This window comes from Aquarana catesbeiana, linkage group LG03, assembly GCF_042186555.1.
Source record: "Aquarana catesbeiana isolate 2022-GZ linkage group LG03, ASM4218655v1, whole genome shotgun sequence".
Taxonomy (NCBI): domain Eukaryota; kingdom Metazoa; phylum Chordata; class Amphibia; order Anura; family Ranidae; genus Aquarana; species Aquarana catesbeiana.
Genome location: NC_133326.1, coordinates 249,927,484 through 249,951,945, shown reverse-complemented (window position 1 = coordinate 249,951,945; position 24,462 = coordinate 249,927,484). Strand labels below are relative to the sequence as shown.

Genomic DNA, 24,462 nt, shown 5'->3' with positions numbered 1-24,462 from the left:
CGCCCTGCTGCCGTCATTCGGCTATGGGCCGGTTGTAAAGTGGTTAATTAGAAAAATTAAAATTTTTTTTTTCATTCGCATGAACATTAGAGTAACAAAAGAAGTATCCGACATTCCCTGAATGCATCTGTTATACCTGAAAGGTTCCACATGTACTGTCACTTTAAGGCTGGCTCCACCCTGGAGTGATGACAAGGGTCAAGGGGTATAGTAGCCATCTTTGAGCACATGTAAGGAAGCATATAAGATGTACCTGTCCTGAGATGCATGTTGCAGTGTACAGTGTGTACTGAAATAAACATCCATTGTTCCAGACCAGAGTCTTGTGTCTCTCACAACCCAGAGGATATAACAGTGGCGACGAGGAAGTGTCTATCAGTCTGAGAGAGAGACAAAGGCAGTGTGGATTGTCATCTGGATAAAAGCAATCACAGAGCCCAGCAGGAAAATGTCATTGATTGGGACATTAGGTGAATTTGATGGGGAACAGACATCCTGGAGTTCCTGGGTTGAGAGACTGGAACAGTATTGCAGTGCAAATGCTATCCCAGGTGACAGGCAAGTAGCAGTATTCCTGACAGTGGTTGGTGCTAAGACATATGACACTCTTAGAGACCTCCTTTCCCCTGTAAAGCCAGCAACTAAGACATTGGCAGAGCTCCTGACACTGTTAGAGGATCACTTCCAGCCTAAACCACTAGAGATTGCAGAAAGATTTCGGTTTTATCAGCGGCAGCAGCAGCCAGGTGAAGAAATTAAAGCTTATGTGCTCGCCCTTCGCAGACTAGCCTCTACCTGTTCTTTTGGGGAGTATCTACCTACTGCACTGAGAGATAAGTTTGTAATGGGACTGAATTGTGAGTCTAGCCAAAAGAGACTGTTAACAGAGAAAGATCTTACCCTTACAAAGGCAATTGAAATAGCTTCAGTGATGGAAATGGCTGTGAAAGATAGAGGAATTGAACCCCCAGGGCAGAAGGGAAGAGGTGAAACAGGAAGTTTTCAGAACAGCAGTCAAGCCAACTGCCGCAAACTGGAAATACAGACCCCCACCAAGTCGGGAGTCAGCCTGCTACCGTTGTGGAAATACAGACCATGACCACAAAGTCTGCAGGTTTAAGGATCAGACCTGTCATAATTGCGGTAAGACAGGCCATCTTAAACGAGTTTGCCGTAGCAAGAAGGTGCGAGATAAACAACCTCTGAACCCCAAGACAAAGACATATATGGTGGGAAGATATACATCCTCATCTGAGTCAGAGGATGAGGAAGTGCTCCACAGATTAGACATACATCATATGCATTCAGCACCCTCCGCAATGACTGTAGAGGTAACTGTGGAGGGAAAGAAACTCAAGATGGATGTAGACACAGGAGCAGCAGTTTCAGTTATCACCCAAAAACAATGGAGACAACTTCAGACCCAAACAACTGTCCGCCCAACACCAATCAAACTGCAGACGTATTCAAAGCAGATACTCCACCCACTGGGTTATGCGAAAGTACAAGTATTGTACAAGGGTCAGACAAAGAGACTGCCATTATATATCCTAGAAAATGGGGGACCCCCTCTCTTTGGGAGGGACTGGATTGCTCACTTTGGTATGCCAGACATCACCATAAATCCCTGTAACACTGTTACAATTCCATTAGGAGATAATGAGGGATGGGTGGTGTCTCTAAAGCAACGTTTCCCAAAGATCTGTGATGACCAGTTGGGGAAAATAAAGCACGACTGTGTAAGACTCAAGCTGAAACCCAACGCTCAGCCTAAGTTCTTCAAAGCTCGGACAGTACCTTTCGCACTGCGAGCAGGAGTGGAAGCAGAACTAAGTCGGCTGGAGGAACAAGGTGTCATCTCCAAGGTAGAGCACAGCGAGTGGGCATCACCAGTTGTACCAGTAAAGAAAGCGAATGGGGACTTACGCATTTGTGGCGATTTCCGCATGGCACTGAACTCCCAACTGGAGATAGACCAGTATCCTCTACCCAGAGTAGATGACATTTTTGCCTCTCTTGCAGGGGGCCAAAAGTTCACCAAGCTTGATCTCAGACAAGCATATTTACAGTTTGAGGTCCATCCTTCTTCCCGCAAGTTTCTAACCATCAACACCCACAAGGGACTGTATGAATACAATCGGATGGTGTTTGGTGTATCCTCCGCCCCAGTCATTTGGCAACGAAAAATGGACGAGATTTTGGCGGACATTCCTTTCACGCAGTGCCTGCTAGATGACATGCTCATCACAGGACGGACAGAGCAGGAACACAAGCGGAACGTGGAACTTGTGTTGGCGAGACACCAAGAACAGGGTCTAAAAGTGAACTTAGCAAAATGCCAATTCATGGTGCCTAAATTGGAGTTTTGTGGCCACCTTGTGGATGCAGAGGGTATACACACCACGGAAGCCAAGGTTGATGCTTTAGTCAAAGCTCCAGCCCCAACCAACGTCCAGCAGTTGAGATCATACCTTGGCTTGCTGAACTATTACCACAAATTCCTGCCAGATCTGGCACACACCTTGTTTCCGCTGAACAAGCTTTTGGAGAAACACACAAGATGGGACTGGTCGGCTGTATGCCAACGGGCTTTTGAAGTCTCTAAGCGGAAGCTGTTGGCGTCACGCATGCTCGTGCACTATGACCTCCAGAAGCCTCTCACCTTGGCTTGTGATGCCTCACCCTATGGTCTGGGTGCTGTACTATCTCACATCTTACCAGATGGGTCAGAAAAACCAGTGGCATTTGCCTCCAGGTCTTTGACAAAAGCAGAAAGCAATTACTCACACATTGACAAAGAGGCTCTAGCGCTGATATGGGCAATTAAGAAGTTTCATCTTTACCTGTATGGTAGGGAATTCACCATACTGACAGACCATAAACCACTCCTTCAGATCTTTAGCCCTGACAAAGGCATCTCTGACTACTGCGGCCCGCCTCCAACGCTATGCCCTATTCTTGGGAGCATACAGCTACAAAATCCAGTATCGTGGTCATGATGCCAATGCGAATGCGGACGCAATGTCCCGACTGACAGGGAAGTTAATGGACTCTTCTCCACCGGTCAAGAGTTGTCGTTACACCAGCCTGTCCTTCTTGTCTTCTGGGGAGATAGCAGCCCATACAGCCAAGGATACCTTTCTGAAAACAATACTCTCCTGGGTACGGTCCGGTTGGCCTGCAACCGTCACACAGGATTATGAACCTTATTTTCGTAGGCGTATGGAATTAACTGTGGCTGGCAAGTGTGTTTTATGGGGAGACCGAGTGATCATTCCACAGACCCTCCAGAGACACATTCTGGGCTTGCTACATACTGGTCATCCCGGGGGCACACGTATGAAACAAAAGGCCCGAGGCTATGTGTGGTGGCCAAACCTAGACTCAGATATCACAACATATGTGAATGCTTGTGCTGGATGTGCACAAACTGCAAGAGACCCTCCTCGAGGGTGTGTCCAGCCCTGGACTTGGCCCACAGTTCCTTGGTTTCGCCTACACTTGGACTTTGCAGGCCCGATCAGAGGACACACCTTCTTGATCATAGTGGACGCCCATTCAAAGTGGCCTGAGGTAATTCCTGTTACTCAGCCAACGACTAAGGCAACGGTTTCCATACTGTTACATCTCGCTGCTACGTTTGGATACCCCAGAGAGATAGTCACTGACAATGGTGCACAATTCACCAGTCAGGAGTTTCAGCGTTTCCTGACTGCCCACAACATCAAGCACAAGTTGACTGCACCTTACCACCCGGCTACTAATGGTCAAGCAGAACGGTTTGTGCAGACTTTTAAACGTTATTTCAAAGCTACAGTGGCTGCAAGTAAACAACAGTCCCTGTCACCCCAGCAGCTGGACTCCTTCCTTTCTGCTTACAGAAACACACCACATGCAACCACCGGGAAAACTCCAGCAGAACTCCTTCTGGGTCGGCTGCAATGGACTGTTTTGGACATGCTCTGTCCTCAAACAGTCCAGGAACATGTACTGCAATCCCAAGACAAGATGGTCAAACATGATGAGCTCCCTCGATTCACAGCCCAACAAAAGGTATGGGCCCGATCTTATGGGGCTTCCAACGCCCGGTGGCTTCCTGCTGTCATTGCAGAGACTTTGGGACCCAAGATGTATAGGGTCTGCCTGGAAGATGGTTCCATTTGCAGACGGCATGCAGACCAACTGCGTCCTCGTTTTCAATTGCCCGAATCCCTGACGCCAGCTGAACCACCAGTGTCTCAAGGATCTGCTCCCAGCGGATCAGAATGCACGGGGACTGATGATTGGGGGGACTCTGAACTTTTGAACTCAGCTCCAACAGAGCCCTCCAGCCCTGGTCCGGAGGTCTGTTCACCCACTGAGCTGGTGGATCCCTTCTTGGCCCCGCCGGTGCCCATTCCGGCCAGCCCTGTTTCCTCCGGTCCCGAGTCGCTGGATGCCCGACCTCAACGACACTGTCGCCCTCCTGATCGGTTTCAGCTTCCAGACCGGTTACGAGACTTTCGACGGGGCCGCCGAAAGTGATCCGATGACATTGTATCCCCGCAACTGTCCCTGGAAGCTTGGTCTCACATCTGGATGCAGGAAATATCCGGTGCATCTCCTGTGTTTGGAGGACTGTTATTGGACAGTTATTAGTTAATGTTTTGTGCCTTTTCTCGTTTTGTTGTAATTTTTTTTTTTTTTTTTTTTTTAGGGATGGATGGAAGGTGTTATACCTGAAAGGTTCCACATGTACTGTCACTTTAAGGCTGGCTCCACCCTGGAGTGATGACAAGGGTCAAGGGGTATAGTAGCCATCTTAGAGCACATGTATGGAAGCATATAAGATGTACCTGTCCTGAGATGCATGTTGCAGTGTACAGTGTGTGCTGAAATAAACATCCATTGTTCCAGACCAGAGTCTTGTGTCTCTCACAACCCAGAGGATATAACAGCATCACATCTTTATCTGCTATCTTTGCAGTGTGTTTAAACGGACAAGAATTGTTTAGTAGCACTGCAACCCCTGCCCTTTTTTTCCTTGCTAGACTAGCTCTATAAATATATGGTTAAATTCTCTTGACACTTTTATAAAATCCTTTCAGGGCTGTATTGAACCACTTGTTGACTGCCATACGTGTGTGTGTATATAATATATTTACATACATGGAAAGTGGTTATACCAGTCTTATGGATGCAGCTGCTGGCTTCTTAGGGCATTTCCACAGTGAATTAAATGGGTGCAGGGGGCAGATCTGGGAGACTTTACCAGCCAGACCTTACTAGAAGGGCTGCCATTGGCCGTGGGCTGGTACTTGGCCTACTCCAGGGAGCCTGGGACTGCAGTAAATGGCCAGGATAGCATCACAGTGGGGATTAAAAACATCCTTTCTCCTATCTCATCCGTGAATAATGAAGGCAGAAACAATGGTATGGGTACTTCCGCTTTCTTCGCTGTCATTCCCTGGCTGTTACAACCAGGAACGCATCTAATCAAGCACAATGTGTGCTTGATTAACTGCTTTGGTTAGCAGGGGAAAAATTGACCCCCTAATGTCTCCATAAAAAGTAGCTGTCTCCTGCCCAAAGCTATCACATAGGGGTCTTGTTCTCTATTTACGTGAAGCAACTTCTTTTATATTTTACCAAAAATGGGTATTATAATATTTTTGTGTGCAGTAAAATTAATTTCAGTGTATTTTTGCCTGAAAATTTGCATTTGATAAATGTGCAAGTATTGTGATGTAAAAAATTGCAGCAGTGATCATTTTATTCTTCAAGGCCTCTGCTTTTTTAGAAAATATAGACTGTTTGGAGTTTCTAAAAAGCAAGACTCACCTGTATGAAAAATTTAAATTGCCCTGGGTAGCAAGTGGTTAGGATAATCTCTTCAGGAGACCTAGTCATTTTCTTCATCTGACCAAATAATCCGGTCTCCTTGAGATGTTACAGAGGTCCATGGTTGTATACCCATCTGTAAAGAGGCACATCGAACCCTCTGCAGTTTGGGTGACATAGAAGAGCTCTTCTGCTCTGTCCAAGAACATACTGGTGTCTGTTGCAACAGTTCAGATTGAGTGTCCAGCTTGTCATCATATATACACGGTTTCCCGGTCTGACTCCACACTGGTCAGGGTGGGGGACAAAGCATCTGAATGGGACTTGATAAAACTATCCCTGCCCAATACCACTTAGGGAAAGCTGTAGAGCCTGCAGGGTGCACTCTGCTCTAAATGTGCCACCAGTTCCATCTGAGCACAAGTCTAGGTGGTGCTGAGCAAGGAAGGTTACTGCGCACCAGCCACTAGGTCCTGCTGCATTCTTATCTGTGCTGTCAATTCCCTCTGCGGAATCCCATTCCCTCCCACTGTACTTTGATTCTGCTGTCAGTAAGCAGCTGTTATTAAAGTTAGTCCTGTCCATGTTTGAATCATGGCCACTAGAGTGGACAGGGGCACTGTGGGTCTATAGCGGTGGGGTTTGAAACCTTTTCAGAGAAGGGCTGGCCAGCTTCAGTGGCAGGTGTATTGGACCCTTGGAGACTTGGACAGGCTTGAGCTTGCCTATGCTCTATAGAAAACCTAGATAAATCCTGCCTGCAGCTTTAAACAGGGGAGGGGGAGCAAATCACTAAACCATGAGTGCTTCTCCAATATCTGGATAATAATGTACATTTTACTTTGTGTAGTATAGAATTTTATAACGTCACTTTGCACATGCAGTATTTCAGTGTGAGGTGTGTTAACAATACAGTATATTTTTAATTTTTCCCCAAACCGTAGGTACGGCACCTAACTCACTTTATTTTAATTCATGTGCTGTACAGTTGATTTTCTCAATATTCTCTATTCACACAGATTACACAGGTGTTTAGCTCATTTCTGGTAGACCTTAGCCTTGAGGTGTCTGAGAGCAGAAAAAATTGTCATTTGAGGGGACAATTCATGAGATAGCAGTTATGCCATTAAAAAAAAAAAAATTCTTGTTAATTGAGGGGCACAGTCTTTCACACTTGGGTTATACAACTGCCTACAAGAGAATCGGACAAAAGCAAGTTCAAGATAATCCTTCCTACAAGCAGCATCCTAGTGTATGAGGAGGATGGACATTTCTTCTTTACCTGTTTAACTGTTCTGCAAAAGACTCATTTTTACTAGCACCATTTTTTTTCTTAATATTTATTCAATCAAGATCTTTTCTCTACATGCCTGTAAGAGCTGGTCTCTTTGATTGTGGCTGCCCGTTGAAGTGGCCTCAGCTTGGCTTTTGGAATGTCACATCCGGACCCGCTGGATGCACATTGCAGGAATAGCCTGGAAGTGACCGAGCACTGGGTTTCTCATAGGGGGCTTTCCAGATGGATAACTGGGGAGCGTTTTGTTTTTTTTTTTTTTTTTTTTTCCCGGGCCAAGGTTGTCGGCATTGCCTAACTGTCTCTAAAGACTCGCTGTGTGACTGACTAGGCTGCAAGCTAAGAGCTACCTTATTTACAACAGCCACTGTTTTTGTTGGAGGCTTCCTAGCCTCCCACATTGGACTAATTTTAGTACACCTTTGTGTACAGATTAGCAGATCTCTCCTTTCTTCTGGATTAAGGTGTCTCATCGCCCATCTTGGATCTCCAAGCTCCATATTTCTTCATTTGAGCTTATAAATTCTGCATCCACCAGGTCTGTCATAGTGTTCCTTAGCCAGGGAGACTTTATTACTTTTGTGGACATTAAGAATGTGTACCCATGTGCCACCATTTTTCCAGTAAATCAGTTTTACCAATGATTTGCTTAGGGGCCCCTAGGACTTTATGGTCTAATTCGCCCAGTTATTTGCCAACTCTGGTTGCAGAGGTCACAAGCACACTCCTACACCTTCCCCCACAGATTCTGATCTTCAGTCTCTCATCTGCACTTCGGGTGTTTGCCAAGGTGCTCACCCCAGTATTTAGCTCATGGCATCCCCATTGTGGATAATTGGACAACCTCCTTTCAAAGGTACAGTGGGCGCAGTCTCTTTCCAATCTCCGATTCATGCTCTCTTTGTCAAGAGTCAACGACTCAACGCTTTTGCATGAGTTTTGGGCCTGATGGTTGCCTTATTCAAGGTGGGCCCATTTGCCCAGTTTCACTACAGACATCTACGATAAAACGCGCTGTTGTGGGATACGTCAGTCAATTTCCTGAACAGACCAATTGTTTTGGTACAGAGCACCAAGTTGTCGTTTGCCTGGCACAGAAATTCTGCTCTGGAATGTTGGTAGTCCTTCCCATATCCCTGGGATGGATGCTAGGTTATTGGGCTGAGGGGTCATCCAGGCACCCTTTCAGTTCTTTCTGTTAACATCCCAGAACTTCAGGTGATATGGCTGTCTCTGCAGCATTATACAATTCTAATGTAAGGTCTGTCGATTCATGTTCAGTAAATGCTATAGCGGTGGTTTACATCAGCTGTCAGGGAAGAACCATCATTTTTGCTGTGGCAAGAGAGGCAGATTGGAACCTGCCTTGGATCCAGCTTTTTTCACTATGTATATCCTAGGTATAGACCGTTGACATGGTAGCCTTTCAGTTTACAGCGCCTGCACCCAGAGGTGTATTCCATGACCTTTCAGGTTGGGAATGCTGGATAGTGGACCTCCAGATTCAGACACAACCTGGACATGTTTAGTACAGGAATCTCTAAGAGTAAGCAGTTGATGCTGTGGTGCATCCGTAAGATCAGGTACAGGGATTCTTTAGAGGAAGCCGTGGATGCGCTGTTGACTCCGTAAGATCAGGTACAGGAATGCTATAGAGGAAGTAGTGGATTTCCTGATGTCTAGGTAGGATACACCCTGATCCATGCCTTTCCTCTCCTGAAGCTTTTTTTCTTGTCTGCTTCGCAGGACTGAGATGAAGGGCATTCTGGTGATCCTCATTGCTCCGGACTGCCCCAGGCAGATGTGGGATACCGATCTGGTAAGACTCCTAGTGGATGCTTAATTTGCCCTTCCAGATCAAGATCTTTTGTGGTTGGACTGTTTTACCATCCTGCTTCATGGTTGCTGGCTTTGGGGACATTGCTGTTTTAAAGCCCAGGTTTTCAGAGACAGGGGCATCTCTGAATCTGTGAATTCTATAATGAGAGCTAGGAAGGCTACATCCCGTAAAGTCCATCTTTAGACATGGAAGCGCATACTTGCGTCCCAAAGCTTACACCCAATGAGTTTCTCTGTGTAACGAATTAGTTCCTCCCTATAGTGGGGCTTAAACCAGGTTTCTGCCCTTGCTGTTCTGTTTCAGAGACAATTGGCCCCTCACCCCTGGATGCAGGCCTTTTTGTACAGAGAATCTTCCATGTAGCTCCCCCTGTTTGTGCCCCTTTACCTCTGTGATCTGAATCTGGTTCTCTGTGCTTCAAAAACTGCTGTGAACCCATTAGACATTCCCCTTTCACCCCCACGTGGCTTTTCTTGTAGCCATCATGTCTGTGAAGCTACTGAGTGGTTTTGCATAGGGACAAGGTGGGTTTAAGGCCCATGATGTTCTTTTTGCACCTTAGTAGATCAGTGAGTGCTGCTTGGGCTTTTTGGCATCAAGTACCTTTTTGCTTTCTTGCAAGGCTGCAATCTGGTCTTCTGTTTGAACATTTCCTAAGTTCTACCAGGTAGATATTACAGCCTCATCTGATGCCATCTCAGATTCTGGTGTCCCTTTTTAAAGTGTTAATAAAACCACATCATAAAAGCAATACATGCTGTTCATACTCAATCACTGAGATTTGTTTTCTGCATTCTGTAAAAAACTGAGTTGGTCCTGCTGTTCCCTATCTCCACCTTCTGTCAAAGTCCCTGGTTCAGATGGGGATTTTGCTGAACAGTGTTGGCAGCTCTGCACATGCTAAGGTTTCAGTGTGTTCTATGTTGAGCTTTTCCTTCCTATCGCATCTCAGCAGCCCATGTGACTATAGAGTCACACATGTAGGTGTATGCACAGTAGTAAATGACAGACCACTCCCTTCCTCCCTCCCTCCCTCCTCCAAGCCCGCTAAACACAATCTGGGCAGGATATTACATGTAGATTAATGGAGGCTTCACCTCCCTGTTCAAAGATGCAGGCTGGAGGGGCATGACTCAGCCTGTGACTGGCAGAAATCCACCCACACGTCATTACCAAAAAAAATAAGCTTTGTTTTCAAATCTACAGTGGTATAACGTCAGGTGTCTTTGATGTAAAAAAGACACAGATAAATCATTTCAGAACTGTTTCCACCTTTTTAATGTGACCTATAAACTGTTCAACTCAGTTAAACAACAAACTGGTGGAGGAAAGTAAAAATAAACTAATATGGTTGCATAAGTGTGCACACCCTTAAACTAATATTTTGTTGAAGGACTTTGCTTTTATTACTGCACTCAGTCTTTTTGGCTATGAGTCTGTCAGCATGGCACATCTTAACGTGGCAATATTTGCCCACACTTTGCAGAAACCCTTCAAATCTGTCAGATTGCAAGGGCATCTCCTGTGCACAGCCCTCTTTAGATCACCCCACAGATTTTCAATCTGATTCAGGTCTGTGCTCTGGCTGGGCCATTCCAAAACTTTAATCTTCTGATGATGAAGCCATTCCTTCCTGTTGATTTGGATGAATGCTTTGGGTCATTGTCATGCTGAAAGATGAAGTTCCTCTTCATGTTCAGCTTTTTAGCAGGAGGCTGAAGATTTTGTGCCAATATTAACTGGTATTTGAAACTGTTCATAAGGCCCCTGTTCCAGCTGAAGAGAAACAGCCACAAAGCATGATGCTGCCACCACCATGCTTCACTGTGGGTATGATCTTTTGGTGATGTGAAGTGTTTTTGCGCCAAACCTATCTTGTGGAATTATGGCAAAAAAGTTCAACCTTGGTTTCATCAGACAATCACACATTTTCTCACGTGCTTTTGGGAGACTTCAGATGTGTTTTTGCAAAATTTTGCTGGGCTTGAATGTTTTTTTTAAGAAAAGTCTTCCCTCTTGCCACACTACCCCATAGCCCAGACATGTGAAGACTATGGGAGATTGTTGTCACATGTGCAACAAGGCCAGGACTTGCCAGATATTCCCTCAGCTCCTTTAATGTTGCTGTAGGCCTCTTGGCAGCCTCCCTGACCAATTTTCTTCTCGTCTTTTTCATCGATTTTGAAAGGCACGTCCAGTTCTTGGTAATGTCACCGTTGTGCCATATTTTCTCCACTTGATGATGACTGTGTTCCATGGTGTATCTAATGCCTTGGAAATTCTTTTGTACCCTTCTGACGCCTTTTAACAATGAGATTCCTTCTGATGCTTTGGAAGCTCTCTGCGGACCATGGCTTTTGCTGTAGGATGCGACTTAGAAAATATCAGCTGAACTTTTTATTTGGGGTTAATCAGAGGCACTTTAACTGATGGCAAGTGTGCACTGATTCCTATTTAACATGCGTTTGGATGTGATTGCTTAATTCTGAACACAGCTAGATGCCCAGTTATAAGAGGGTGTGTACACTTGTGCATCCACATTATTTTATTTTTTTATTTTTACCCCCTCCCCATGTCTCATTTAAAATACACCTATGATAAAAATTATGGACCCTTCATTTTTTTTTTTCTTTGTAAGTGGAAAAACTTAAAAATCTGCAGGGGATCAAATCCCCCCCCCCCCCCCCCCCCCTGTATATCACTTAGGGAAAAGGTACTTGGAGGTGTTTTTTAAATTAAAATTAGTGTCGAGGCCTTCGACAGTCGAGTAGCCTTTCCTGTGGAAGATCCTCAGGAAAATGGGCTTTCCCTTACATTTTATTGAATGGCTTAAAATCTGGTACAAAAACCCGACTGCCTCGGTTAGGTTGGGTGGTGGCCTCTCATCTCCCTTCTCCCTACACAGGAGCACTCGCCAGGGTTGCCCTCCTTTTTTCCGGTCCTTTTGGCCATTAAAGTGGAACTGGTGGCGGAGGCGCGTCAAACTACTCCCCACATTTAAGAGCCTGCATGTGGGCTGGCTGGAGGAGAGGGTAGCCCTGTATGCAGATGACCTATTCTTGAATGATGCAGGGCCCTCCTTACAGGGAGCACTACAGGTGTTAAACTCTTATTCCATCCTCACAGGACTTAAAGTTAACTGGAATTAGTCCCTACTTTCTCTTTCGTTTATTGACAGACACAGCACTTCTAATCTTGACCTTAGGGTTATATCACCACCTTCAGGAGTAGGACTAGGCAGAAACAAAATAAAAAGCACAGCACCGCCTAGGGGCGGTCCTTACTGATAGTAACCCCCCACTCTGCTACAGGCTGCTCCAGTTTTTTTTTTTTTTTTTTTTTTTTCTGCCTAGTCTAGAAGGACCTGGCTCCCTGCTGGGACCTGTGGTTCTTTTTTGGTTTTTACTTTATTTCTTTTTAGTTTTCGTGCAATGCACATGGGCTGGGTGACAGGCTAGATATTATAGATCCTGGTAGTCTCCACAGCCTGGCCACCAAGCGCGTGCAGACCTGAGCTCCGCGCTGAGTCGGCCGCAACAAGCTCCATTCTGGAACGGGGTGGCCGGCGAGCTAAAATTCTCGCAGGGACACATATGACCAGGCACCTGAGGTCTGGGTCAGACAGCCACTCCGTTTAGGCGGGAGGTGGATCTGTCTGGGGAGTGTGACCCGTAATCCCTGCTTAATGGGTAAGTATGTGCTCCACCAGTCCGGGCACGGTTCGAGCAGCTGGTCACTCCCTGGGGTGGTTGGTTCTGCGGAATTTTCATACTCTCCCCCTCCTGGAATCCTTCATCTCCCGGGTTGAAGTGACGTGCGGGCATAAGGCGGGGAAAAAACGCCCCCTTCCCCCTCCATCTTCTGGGGAGGACTCTGATCCAGACTCAGGCCCCGCCATAGCAGGCGGCCCCTGCCTGGATGGCTCAGATGATGCAGCCCCTGATCATTCGGACAGTGAGGAGAAATCCTCTGCGTCCATTGCGGCGCATGAGAACGCACTGATGAGTACACTCATTACGGCGGTGCGCGATACTTTGAAAATTGCGGATTCGGTAGGGGCGTCTGCAGAGGTGTTGGTCCCTTTTGTTTCTCACAAGCCGGTTCGAATCGCTAAGGCGTTTCCTTAACTGTCTTATTTTGATAGGTTTATTTATAATTGAGATCGCCCGCAGCGGTCCTTTTCAGTTCTGAGGCGTTTTTCGGTGCGTTACCCTTTTGAGGACATTCTGTTGAAGAAATGGGCTTCCCCTCCGGTCGTTGATCCTCCAGTGTCCAGGTCAAATAAGGCGACCGTGATTCTGGTGGAGGCGTCCCCTTCTTTCAAGGACCCTGCCGACAGAAAGGCCAAGGCGGTTGCTCGGTCTATGTTTACGATGGCAGGGTTGGCTCTTTGTCCGGGGCTAGCCATGGCTCTGGTGTTGCAGGCACTTACTGAATGGGCTAAGCTATTACACCACAAGTTGGGTAATGAGCAAGAGTCTCCAGTCTGTGTGGAACTGGCAGACCAGTTAGTGCAGGGGCTCAAGTATGTTTGTGATGCGGCCCTGGACATGGCCCTGTTACTTTCCAAAGTCTCCGTGTTGGCCGTGGTTCTTCGCCGGCTGCTTTGGCTCAAGTGCTGGTTGGCGGGCCAAATGTCTAAGAAGGCTCTGGCGGATTTGCCTTTCCAGGGTGGGAGGCTATTTGTAGCCTCTAGACGACATTATAAAGGACATTACTGGGGGGCAAGGAGCCCCATCGTAGGCAGGGCCCCTCTTTTTCCGCTCACAAGCGTCTTTTTCGTCCGCCCGGTTCTGCGGGCAAGTATTCCCAGTTCACCAAGGCTCCCGCGGATGGGCCAAAGTGTCCTTGGCATCGCAAGCCAAACAAGCCCGCTGACAAGTCCCCTTTCGCATAAAGGTTTACCCCCCGCCCGACTTGTGGGTGGTGGGTCATCTTCGGTGGTTTGCAGACCAGTGGACTTCTCTTCTTTCCGACCAGTGGGTTAGTGAACTAATTTTGTCCAGTTACATAATAGTTTTTCTGACCACCAGACAGGTTTTTTTCTCGCCAATCCTCATCTCCCATCTCGTCGGCAGGCCTTGTTTGGGGCGGTGCAGGACTTGCTTCTTCGGGGGGTGATCGTTCCTGTACCAGCTTCAGAAAGGTTTTGGGGTTTCTACTCCAATCTGTTCATAGTTCCAAAGAAGGAAGGGGTTCGTCCGATCCTGGATCTCAAGGCCCTCAATTGTTTTGTGAAAGTACGGAGATTCAGGATGGAGTTTGTTCATTCTGTGGTGGCTGCAGTTCATCGGGGATTTCCTGGCCTCCCTGGACATCAAGGACGCGTACTTGCATGTCCCCATCTCGTCAGACACCAGCAGTTCATGCGCTTTGTGGTCGGGGACGCACACTATCAATTTGTGGCACATTGCTTTGGCCTGGCGTTGAGAGACAATGTGGCGATTACCATGCAGACCTTACAGGAGTTTGGCTGGGTGTTTGAATCTCCAGAAGACTGTGTTGCTCCAGGCCCAATGGCTGGAATACTTGGGGTTGATTCTGGACTCTGCACGGGCTAACGTTTTTCTTCCGCCGGTCAAATTGAAGACCCTTCACTCCGCCGTGCGGTTGCTGCTGTCCCGCAAGTGATCATCTGTTTTTGAATGCGGGTTCTGGGCCTCAAGGTATCCACCTTTCGAAGCGGTTCCGTATGCCCATTTTCACACTCGGGTCTTGCAGAGGGAGATCTTGTCCAAATGGGACAAATCCCCAGCATCTCTGGATTTTGAGGGCGCGTAAGTCCACTTCAGGGAAGATTTATCATCGCACTGGAGGACTTACATCTTTGTGCGAGGCTGTGGGTTGGCATCCACATTTCTATTCAGTATCTAAGATCCTTGTGTTTCTGCAGCGTGGGGTTGATCAGAAGCTTGCTTTGAGCACTATCAAGGGGCAAATATTGGCTCTGGCTATCTTTTTTTTTTTTTTTTTTTCAGCGGCCTTTGGCTGCTCACTCGTTGGTGCGTACTTTTATTTAAGGGGTTCGACATGTGGCTTCCCTGGTACGCCCGCTGCCGTCTCCGTGGGATCTAAACCTGGTGCTCTCAGTACTTCAGAAGCCACCATTTGAGAACATTAGGTAGGTCCCCTTACTCACGCTCTCTCAGAAGGTTGTCTTTCTAGTGGCTATTACGTCCGCTTGGCGAGTTTCTTTGCTGGCAGCCTTGTCGTGTAAGTCTCCTTATTTGGTTCTCCACAAGGATAAGGCAGTGTTGCGTCCGCATCCCTTGTTTCTCCCTAAGGTGGTTTCTGCCTTTCATCTGAATGAGGACATTGTCCTTCCTTATGTCTTCGTCTCACCCCAAAGAGGTCGCATTGCACTCTTTGGATGTGGTTCGGGCTCTCCGTGTATGTCGGTTATGGCTCCTTTTTGCAAATTGGATTTGCTGTTTAACTGTGGATGGTCCAAGGAAGGGCCTGGCGGCTTCTTCCACTATTTCTCGTTGTCAAGCCTCTGCATATTCAAATATCCCACTTCAGTGGGTGGACCACTTCAAATACCTGGGAGTGTGAGTTTCTCGTCAGGCCTCGGAGTATGTCCCTCTAAATTTAGCACCTGTTATACAGGATACTAGGCGCCAGCTGAAGGCGTAGGAAACACTACCACTATCTCTAATGGGGAAGGGTCAATCTGCTCAAAATAAAATTACCTAAGCTTATGTACCTCTTTCGCCATACTCCCACTTGGATTCCTAAATCATTTTGTACCCGTTTGAACCAAATTTTCAGCTTTTTTATGGGGCCCCCAAGATACAAAGTATCCACGCTCATGAGATCTTCCTCCCAGACTTACAAATATTTTCTGGTCACTCAGCTGGTTACTGCTGCCTGGTGGCTTTCTGGACTAGACTAACCCCTCTACAATGCTGGAGGAGGCCATCGTTTGATCCCTGGAAGCTATTCAGGCTCTGATATTTAGAGGCCCCAGGGCTCCTTACCCCCTTACTCCATCTATGTCCACAACTATTAGAGCCTGGAAGGTTGGTCTGACCAGCAAGAGGTACCCTGCCAATGCAGTGTCCCCTAACGCACCCATCTGGAAAAACCCCTTCCCTACTACACTTCATGTTACCAGACCCGATAGTGTGGACAAAATACAAGCTCAAAAACGCCTCGCAGACCAGGGCTCCTTGCGTCCTTTAACCTGTCTCTGAAGACTTGAATGTACCCCCCGTGCATTAATTCAGTTAGAGACAACTTTCTCACGCCTTCAAGAGTCCATGTCCACGGGCCTCCCTAAATATGGTAAAATCAGAGCTCGAACAGGCACTCAGGACCAAGTGTGCCAAGAAACCCACATCTCATCTCTATGCACATCTTGTAAAGGCTGTCTTATCTCCACTAGACAAATTAAGAGGAAAATGGTTAAGAGATATATCACACTTGGATAATGACTGGGATGATATCTGGGACTCACTGTTTAAAACATTAGTCTCCACACAAGATAAATTAATCCAATTCAAAATTGTACATAGGGCCTTTTTCACCCCTTCTGGTCTCCATATAATGAATCCCTCGCTCTCCTCGGAGTGTTGGAGGTGTAGTGACACCCAGGGCGATTATACTAATATTTTTTGGTCATGCCCGGAAATCGCAGGTTATTGGTCAGAGGTACTAGCCAGCACAAATAAGTACACATCAGTTCCATTCCCCTTAGCTATAAAGGTCCCGTCTATTGGGTCTGGTTGACAATGTACTTCATACTAGAGTAGAAAAAACCCTTGTCAGCCTCTTCCTGTTTTATGCAAGAAAGGCCATCACCTTGCATTGGAAGAAGCAGGCTCCCCTCCATTCCCTTTTGGAAACATCTGATCACCAATAATCTACCTCTTTATAGAGACCCCTATGCAAATAGGGGATGCCCCGCCAAGTATGAAAGTATTGGCCAAATGGCTTGCAGACCCCACTACGGCCTCTTAGATATGAAATGAAGCAAAGCCTGAAGTCACAGATAATAATTTTGTTTAATAATTAATTTTACAAGGTATAGAAATTTTGGGTCAGTTCACAATTTTTTTGCAATTTCTTTGTTTTGTCTCTACCACCTTGTGGCGAAAGTTACACTATCAAACCTCTGTTTTCCTTCTGCTTCCCTCATTAGCATAACGTTATGTTTACCATATCCAGACCCCTGCGTGGACAACACATCTTTAGATGTTCTGTTTAACTGTTGTCTTGTCGTACTTTTCTTGTACATGCTAAACTTCAATAAAAAGATTTGGGGGGAAAAAATGAGTGTCCTCCACATAGACATAGAAGGGACAATGTAAATTTAAACATTGTGTGTTTAGTATCCCTTTAATGCACATAAATAGGCTTTATGTACTCCTGTAAAACCCTATTTTTGGAGTCTATTAGGGGCACATGTCCCACCCTTTTGTGTTTTTAGGATAATGCTCTAGGTCAGTGATGGTGAAACTTTTTGAGCCCGAGTGCCCAAACTGCAACACAAAACCAACTTATTTCAAATTGCTAACACTGCAATTAAACCTGAATACTGTGGTTTTAGTTTAGAAAAAAACAACTTGTACAGTTGTCCCAACTAATAGCCTTTGTCTTAAAAGAAAAACATAACAGAGCTTTCAATTATAGTTTGTTTTTGTTTTTTTTAATTGGAAAAAAAAAAAACTGTACATGTATTTTTGTGTAAGGATGCATTTGCTGGGCACTGGCAAGGATGTATTTGGGCACTGATAAGGATGGTGAAGCCGGACAGGAAGGAGTTGAAGGGGAAGGTACCCACCAGCAGGTGGTACAGGTATTGCATGGCTCTGGTCAGCAGGATGTACAGTAAAGCAGCAGCTTGAGCCTCTGCCTCTAAGAAGCGGGACACCCCAGACAGAATAAATATTTTACCTACACAACACATAATGTCCACATTAATCCTCTCACCTGGCTCCAGTGTCGGTGTGTCTTCCAATCCAGCAGCTTATTCACGCCCGCAAGTCACCCCTGATCCCAGCCACGGAGTCGTGTTCTCTGTCACGCCCACCCCAGACACATCACTGCTGGCCCCAGAGACTTGTGGGAGATGTAGTTCAATAGGGGGTGTGTGAGACGGCTTATATGAATGAATTTCCACCCGCACATCACCCCTGGCCCCAGAGCTGTGTGTGAGCTGCTTCTGCTCATTCACGCCCACCTCAGCGCTGGCCCTGGAGACGTGTGGGTGATATAGTTTGATGGGGGGTGCAGTGTGGACGAGACAGCTTGTATGGCTGGCCGGTTAGTGTCGGTGTGTGCTCCTCTTCCTGGCGTGCCCACCGAGGGCTCTGTGTGCCAGCTGTGGCACGAGTGCCACGGGTTTGCTATTAGATTAAGTTACGTTGGTAGTAATATAGGTTCTGGGCTTGGCTTAAAACGTTTGTTTCCCAGTGTCCAATCCTGCAATTGGTAGTGTAACCAGAAGGTTAGACTTGTGTCCCTCAATGAACTCCAGGAAAATGGTTTTAAGGTGGTGGCAAAATTCCTGTTTTATAAATAGGTTATGCAGTCAAGTGATACTTGTGCAGTGTAATGGAGGTTAATGTACTTTATGGAGGATTTTATACTTTTTTTTTTTTTATATATATATATATTATAACGATTCTCATCTAACAATGTGCTATTCAATATAACTTTTACCATGCAACTTTCAAGTTAGTCACATTTTGCAGTGTTTTGCTAAGAGATTTTAAATTGTTAGGCAAAGTTGTCAAGGCTTCATGCGTGAAGCCCAAGTGAAGGAAGTTTGAGAACAGCTTATCTCCAGTTTTTATACCATTTTGTACAATACTAATGCCATGGCACCTCACTAACCAGTAAATGCTTTCCATACCATGGATCCATAGGCCATGATGTATACCTCATGATGACCACTGTTTTGGCTGCGTTCAGTAATTAATATTTTTCAATACAGTTAGCAAGTGTTAACTGCAGTCCAATAAAAGGAGATTTGCGCCAGAAAAATTTTTAACATTTTATGGGCACAAGTGAGAGTGCAGTTTTTGTGCACCATTTGTTCTGTTCATCTACAGTAGTACTTGCTAGTTTCTGCTGAGGTTTGCACATTTCACAGAATACTAAATTCTGTTTAAAGTTGCATGTATTTTTAAATATTATGTTTTCACATTTCATTTGGTTTTGACTGCAGTTGTGACTTACTGGAAATAGGTTAATTTTTTAATTTTTCCTATGCATTGCTAGAATTGCAGGTTTGTTAAAATCCTTGATGCTCAAGTTGAAAAAGCTTTAGGGTCAACAGTTTTGTTTTTACTGATTTTATAGTGTGTAGGAAATATAACCATTTGTTAACCTTTTCAATGCAGGCTAATCCAAGTGTTTCCCACATAAGTAATAACTCTGCTGCACCACCTTTGCCTGCTCCAGCAGTAGCCCAAGGAGGGATAGTGGGGCCAGTAGTTACACCAACTCCTGCTAGTGTGCCTGCATCGAGTCATGGCAAAAACCCATATGTTTCTGTAAAGCCTGCTCCTTGGAAGGAAACCGTAACAGTGGAAGCCAGTGCAGATAGCTCCAAGAAAGAAAAGGTATATTCATGTTTATTGTGTAGTAACAATCTGCCCCTTTGCGTATCATTTCTTTAACCCCTTCACGCTGACGTAACATGTATGTGTGTGTGTGTGTGTGTGTGTGTGTATATATGTGTGTATATATATATATATATATATATATATATACATACATATACACTGCCTCACGGAAATGGGCTTTTTTCCGGGGGGCCACATATACGCGGATCTCGCTTTGTGCTGGGAGTGCACCCCCAGCACAGAGACTGGGGTATCATGTCTTCTCCCGGTGGGGACGGTTGCCATCGCCAGGCCCCATCCCCACCCCTTCTGGGAGCAGACAATTGCGCAGCAGGAGGGATTCCCCTGTCGGCGCAGTCTGTGTTGATGGGGGAATTTTGCAAAATTAGTACAGAAGCATTTGCTGCTATTGCTGTTCATATTCTGGAGCCTGGCAATGTGATGTGAGTCCATCACTAACTGCAGTAGTTTTAACTGTCAGGTTTAATGTTTAAAAAAAAAAAAATTTTTGTAAATGATTGTCTTTTGTTTTTTGTTGTGTTTTTGTTTTTTTTTTTGGGGGGGGGGGGGGTTTGTTTTTTTTGCATTGCTTCAAATTTATTTTTATTTTTTTCTCCCTTCTAGAAAGTTCAAATTCAGGAACGAGCAGCACAAGAAGTAAAAGGGGCTATAAAACCATATTATCAAAATAAAGATATCACAAAAGATGAATATAAGGAGATTGTGAAGAAAGCTGTTGACAAGGTAAGCAAAAGGCACATTTTTGAACATTTCAATCAGATTAAAGTAAGGTTCCAGACAAAAGCATTCAGTGAGCTAATTAAAATAAGCGCACAGCTCTGTAGAGAGTCAGCAGGAGGGGAAATAAGTGTACTCCTGTTGTGTAAATTCCCGAATTTAGTTTTTCTGTAATCCCATGGAAGCTTTCTAGATGCTCTTGAATGTGGTTTTTGGCCAAGAGAAGCCTCTTAGTATGGTGGTTTTTTTTTTTTTTTTTTTACATCAAATTTTGTGTATGTGAGATGTGTAAACAAAAAAAATATTCTCGCAGCAGGTGCATTCCATGATTTCCAATATCTGACTAAAGGACTGCATAGAGTTTAGTTGCTTTGGTGTAACAAAGACTTTTAGTGCACATTGAAAAATAATGCAGAATTTAAAAAAAATAATCAGTTGTTAAATCCAGTGGAAAAAGTGAAGCCATATTTCACTTCTGTGATTGAAGGCATTCTGATGCAAATGGGGTTATACTGCTGTTTACAGGAAAATTTAGAACTGGCAAACAAAGCTGTTGGACAGTCGGGTCCCACTCCCCCTCTCGCTCCCATCAGGCATCAGTTTCTTTATAGTGTCCTTGGAGAATGGATACTTTTGCATCTCGGATAAAAGCAAACGCATTTTATTCTACTTTTATCTTTCATTTTTAGCAAGTTATTTTTTTCGCTAATTAAGTCAGCTGCAGAGCCAAGAGTTTATTGGAGGCCATCGCCAGACTGCCTGATGACCAAGACGTGGGATCTGCTTGTAATGTGACCTTTTCGACACGGGTCCTGCCTGTGGAGCTCACCAGACACCTGGTGTACTGTATTGGCCGCAGAGCTCTTTACTGGTCCAGAACCATGATACGCCCTCTGCTATAATACTGAAGACAACCTTAAGTGTATACCCACCTGAGGGGCAAAACATGTTTGGAATGTGACTTTCGTATCTGGGTCCTGCATTGCCAGTCAGTCTGGAGACTGTGTTGCAATACTGTTTAACACTGTTGCAGATGCTCTGACGTGTTTCTCTGTCCCCCCCTCCCCCATGCACAGGTCTGCTGTGATGCATATTGTGACACCTGCACTCTAAGGAATAGTGCTGCAACTTTTCAAACATGTTGCACATTCCCTGTACATATTTCTGTGTCACACCAGCCTGTGTGCATACATGTCCTAGAGCCGCACAGCATACAGCTTGTTGCGCGCAGTTTCTCTACTCTCTCCTGCCTTTTAGCTTGAGATGCCACGCTGGCTGCTCGTAAGGATTCTGAGTCAGTCTTCCTTGCTGCCTTACATTGGCTCAGCCACAGACTGTTGTATAGCCTCTTCTCCTTCAGCAGCTGGTTTGCGACTTCCCTTTTGAGGTTTTTATGCTTTTTAAATACTAACAATGACAGATCGTATTCGCAGAGGGAGAGGTCTTGTGGGCCTTGCCAGCTCACAAACTCCGGGTTAACTTGCGTTATTCCATAAGAACCTGACGCTAACAGCCTGGACTATTGGCCCCTGCTTGAGCCCACACGCTGCTTTTGTCTAGCTTTTAGGCGTGACTCCCTTTTCTGTGGCTATGTCAGATTTTATGAGTAAAATTACTGCCATAATGGATGCAGAACATAGGAGCGTAAGTCTATGACTCTCCTCCAGAGTTTGATATGCCTGCAACTGCCTTTGCACACTTAGCCGTGGAGGACGAGGAGTGTAACCTTTCCTCTTTTGGTGATTTTGTGACCGAGGTGATTCAATTTGCTGACCTAACTCCTAGGCTTAAAGATTCCATTAAACAAAAAATGCAAAGTATCCGCGCTAAATGTGTAAGCAAAAACACGAATAACTGGACAGCTGCAAGAATGGTAATTCTAAAGTGCAGCGCTAAAAAAAATGACAAATATAACAGTTATGACAAGTGTATAACATGCATTCAAAAAATAAAAAAAACAATGTGACAGTGTATACATAACACAATAAAAAAGCCATCAGTGAAAGTCCAAAATATCAAAGTGCAAAAAAGATCAGATTCCAGTGTCCCAGAAAAACATATTCCTCAGGAGAAATGCATACATACTGAGAGCCATCTTCCCCAAGTCCTCTGTGTGAATAAACTAGCAACAATAAGGATGGCAGCTTACCAGAGTGTAATGGTCTCCAAACTAATGGAAAAGCCAAATGAGCTTGCGGGAAAAACCCATCCACATGGATACTGGTGATCCTGGCATAATCCAGATCAAGGTCTCATTCCCGATGTAAACTTTACATTTAAGCTTTTGGACATCATAACGAATTGTGAAGTTTCACAGAGTCAAAAGGAGCCTCTAACAACCAAGAGTGCAGCCAGGAGCTGGAGACTTTGTTCTATTCCATCCCCTGTAGCAGGCTGAGCTGTGCGCTCTCCAATTAAGCTGCTGACTTTGGAGGGAGAGGAGAGAGCCCAGCCTGCTACAGGGGATAGAATAGAACAGAGATTCTCCCACTCCTGGATGCACTCTTGGTTGATGAGAAGGAAAGAGCAGCGCCACTCTGAGTGCGGTATGTAGGTGTAAACAATTTTAATGAGTTAAAGTAAAACTCACATTTAACCACTTGCCGACCGTGTCACACAGATATGCTGCGGCACAATGGCTCTCCTGAGCGAAATCCCGTACGGGTACGTCCAGCATCGCCCACTGAACGACGGGGGACCTGATGTGCGTGGCCAGCGGGCACGATAGTTTCCGGCCATGCGTGATCGCGTGCACGAGCCCCAGCACGGATTTGTGTGTAAACAGGGAGCATCGTGAAAGGAATAGGTGGAGGAAAGAGGAAGGGAGAAAGGAAGAGGAAAGAAGAGTAGGAGGAAAATCACAGCATCATCTGCCCACCTCTTCCCTCCCTATAGACCTGAGCGTTTGATCCCAGATTGTGCACCCCCTCCCTTCCACTCAGACACCCCCTGACCACTAGGAGCTTCCGCGCTCTGATTGTTTATAGATCGCCCCCGGGAGAGGTCACAGCCGGGCATTGCTGTTAGTCTATTCTGGGTCCAACCTGGCCCACTGAGTCATCTCATCGGCGAAAGTATGGGGAAGTGATTTACAAAAGGAATCGCTCACGAATTCCGGTCACTATTCCTAAGGTAGACAGCTACTGATGTCAAAACGGTCACGGATCCCTATCTGCTTTGGTCTATTTTAGAAGTCGTGGTTGCTGTACCTCCTTGGGTGTGTTACACTAAAAGCTTGGTTGACTCATCAGGCATATGCCTAGTTGGGTTCAACCTGTCTGGTAGCCCTTTTTCCTTACGGTGGTGGATTATCTACAGACAACCAGTTCAGACAGATTCACAGTCACTATAGTTGATGTCATATATGGACTTTATGCACTTTATATGCACTGACACTGTTGGTTTATACTAGTTTATCATCGTTTTGATATTTTATTGCTGTGTATTTTTGTTTTGAATATTCATTTATCATATTCACTTTATATTGGTATAATTTCATTGCTTATTTCATCTTCATCAGCGCTGCACTATACTACTTTATTTGTAAACACACAAATCCCTGTGCTGTCAGAGGAGAGGAGCCATATTGTTTCTTCCTACGAAGTAGGAAAAATGATATTGCTCCTCTCCTAGTCACTCACATCCCCACACAGTTAGAATATGCTGAGGGAACACACATTTAACCCCTCGATTGCCCCCTAGTGTTAACCCCTTCCTTACCAGTGACATTTACACAGTAATTGGTGCATTTTTATAGCACTGATCGCTGTATAAATGCCAATGGTTCCAAAAAAGTGTCAAGTCTCCGATCTGTCCGTCGCAATGCCGCTAAAAATCTCAGATCACCGCCATTACTATTAAAAAAATAATAAACATGCATAAATCTTTCCAATAGTTTGCAGACGCTATAACTTTTGCGCAAATCAATGTACGCTTATTGCGATTTTTTTTTTTTTTTTTTCCTCCAAAAACTGTCACAATTTTTGTTTATAGCGCAAAAAATAACCACAGAGGTGATCAAATACCACCAAAAGAAAGCTCTATTTGTGGGAAAAAAAGGGCACAAACTGCGTTCGGGTACAGCGTCGAACGACCACGCATTTGTCAGTTAAAGCGACAGTGTCAAATTGTAAAAAGTTTTCTGGTCAGGAAGGGGGTAAGATCTTCCGGGGCTGAAGTGGTTAAGCAGTAACAGA

At 45.4% G+C, this 24,462-nt stretch overlaps 1 protein-coding gene across 4 annotated transcripts in view; it reads left to right on the top strand.

Moving 5' to 3' along the window:
* SCAF11 (SR-related CTD associated factor 11) overlaps window positions 1-24,462 on the top strand; it is a 176,702-nt gene that overhangs the window by 128,055 nt on the left and 24,185 nt on the right. For 3 of the 4 annotated variants that reach the window (XM_073619957.1, XM_073619958.1, XM_073619960.1), the window contains 2 exons: window positions 19,304-19,525; window positions 20,153-20,272. In XM_073619957.1, the coding sequence (XP_073476058.1) occupies window positions 19,304-19,525; window positions 20,153-20,272 (342 nt within the window). The remainder of the gene's footprint in view (window positions 1-19,303; window positions 19,526-20,152; window positions 20,273-24,462) is intronic. The other variant, XM_073619959.1, reaches the window with a different exon arrangement.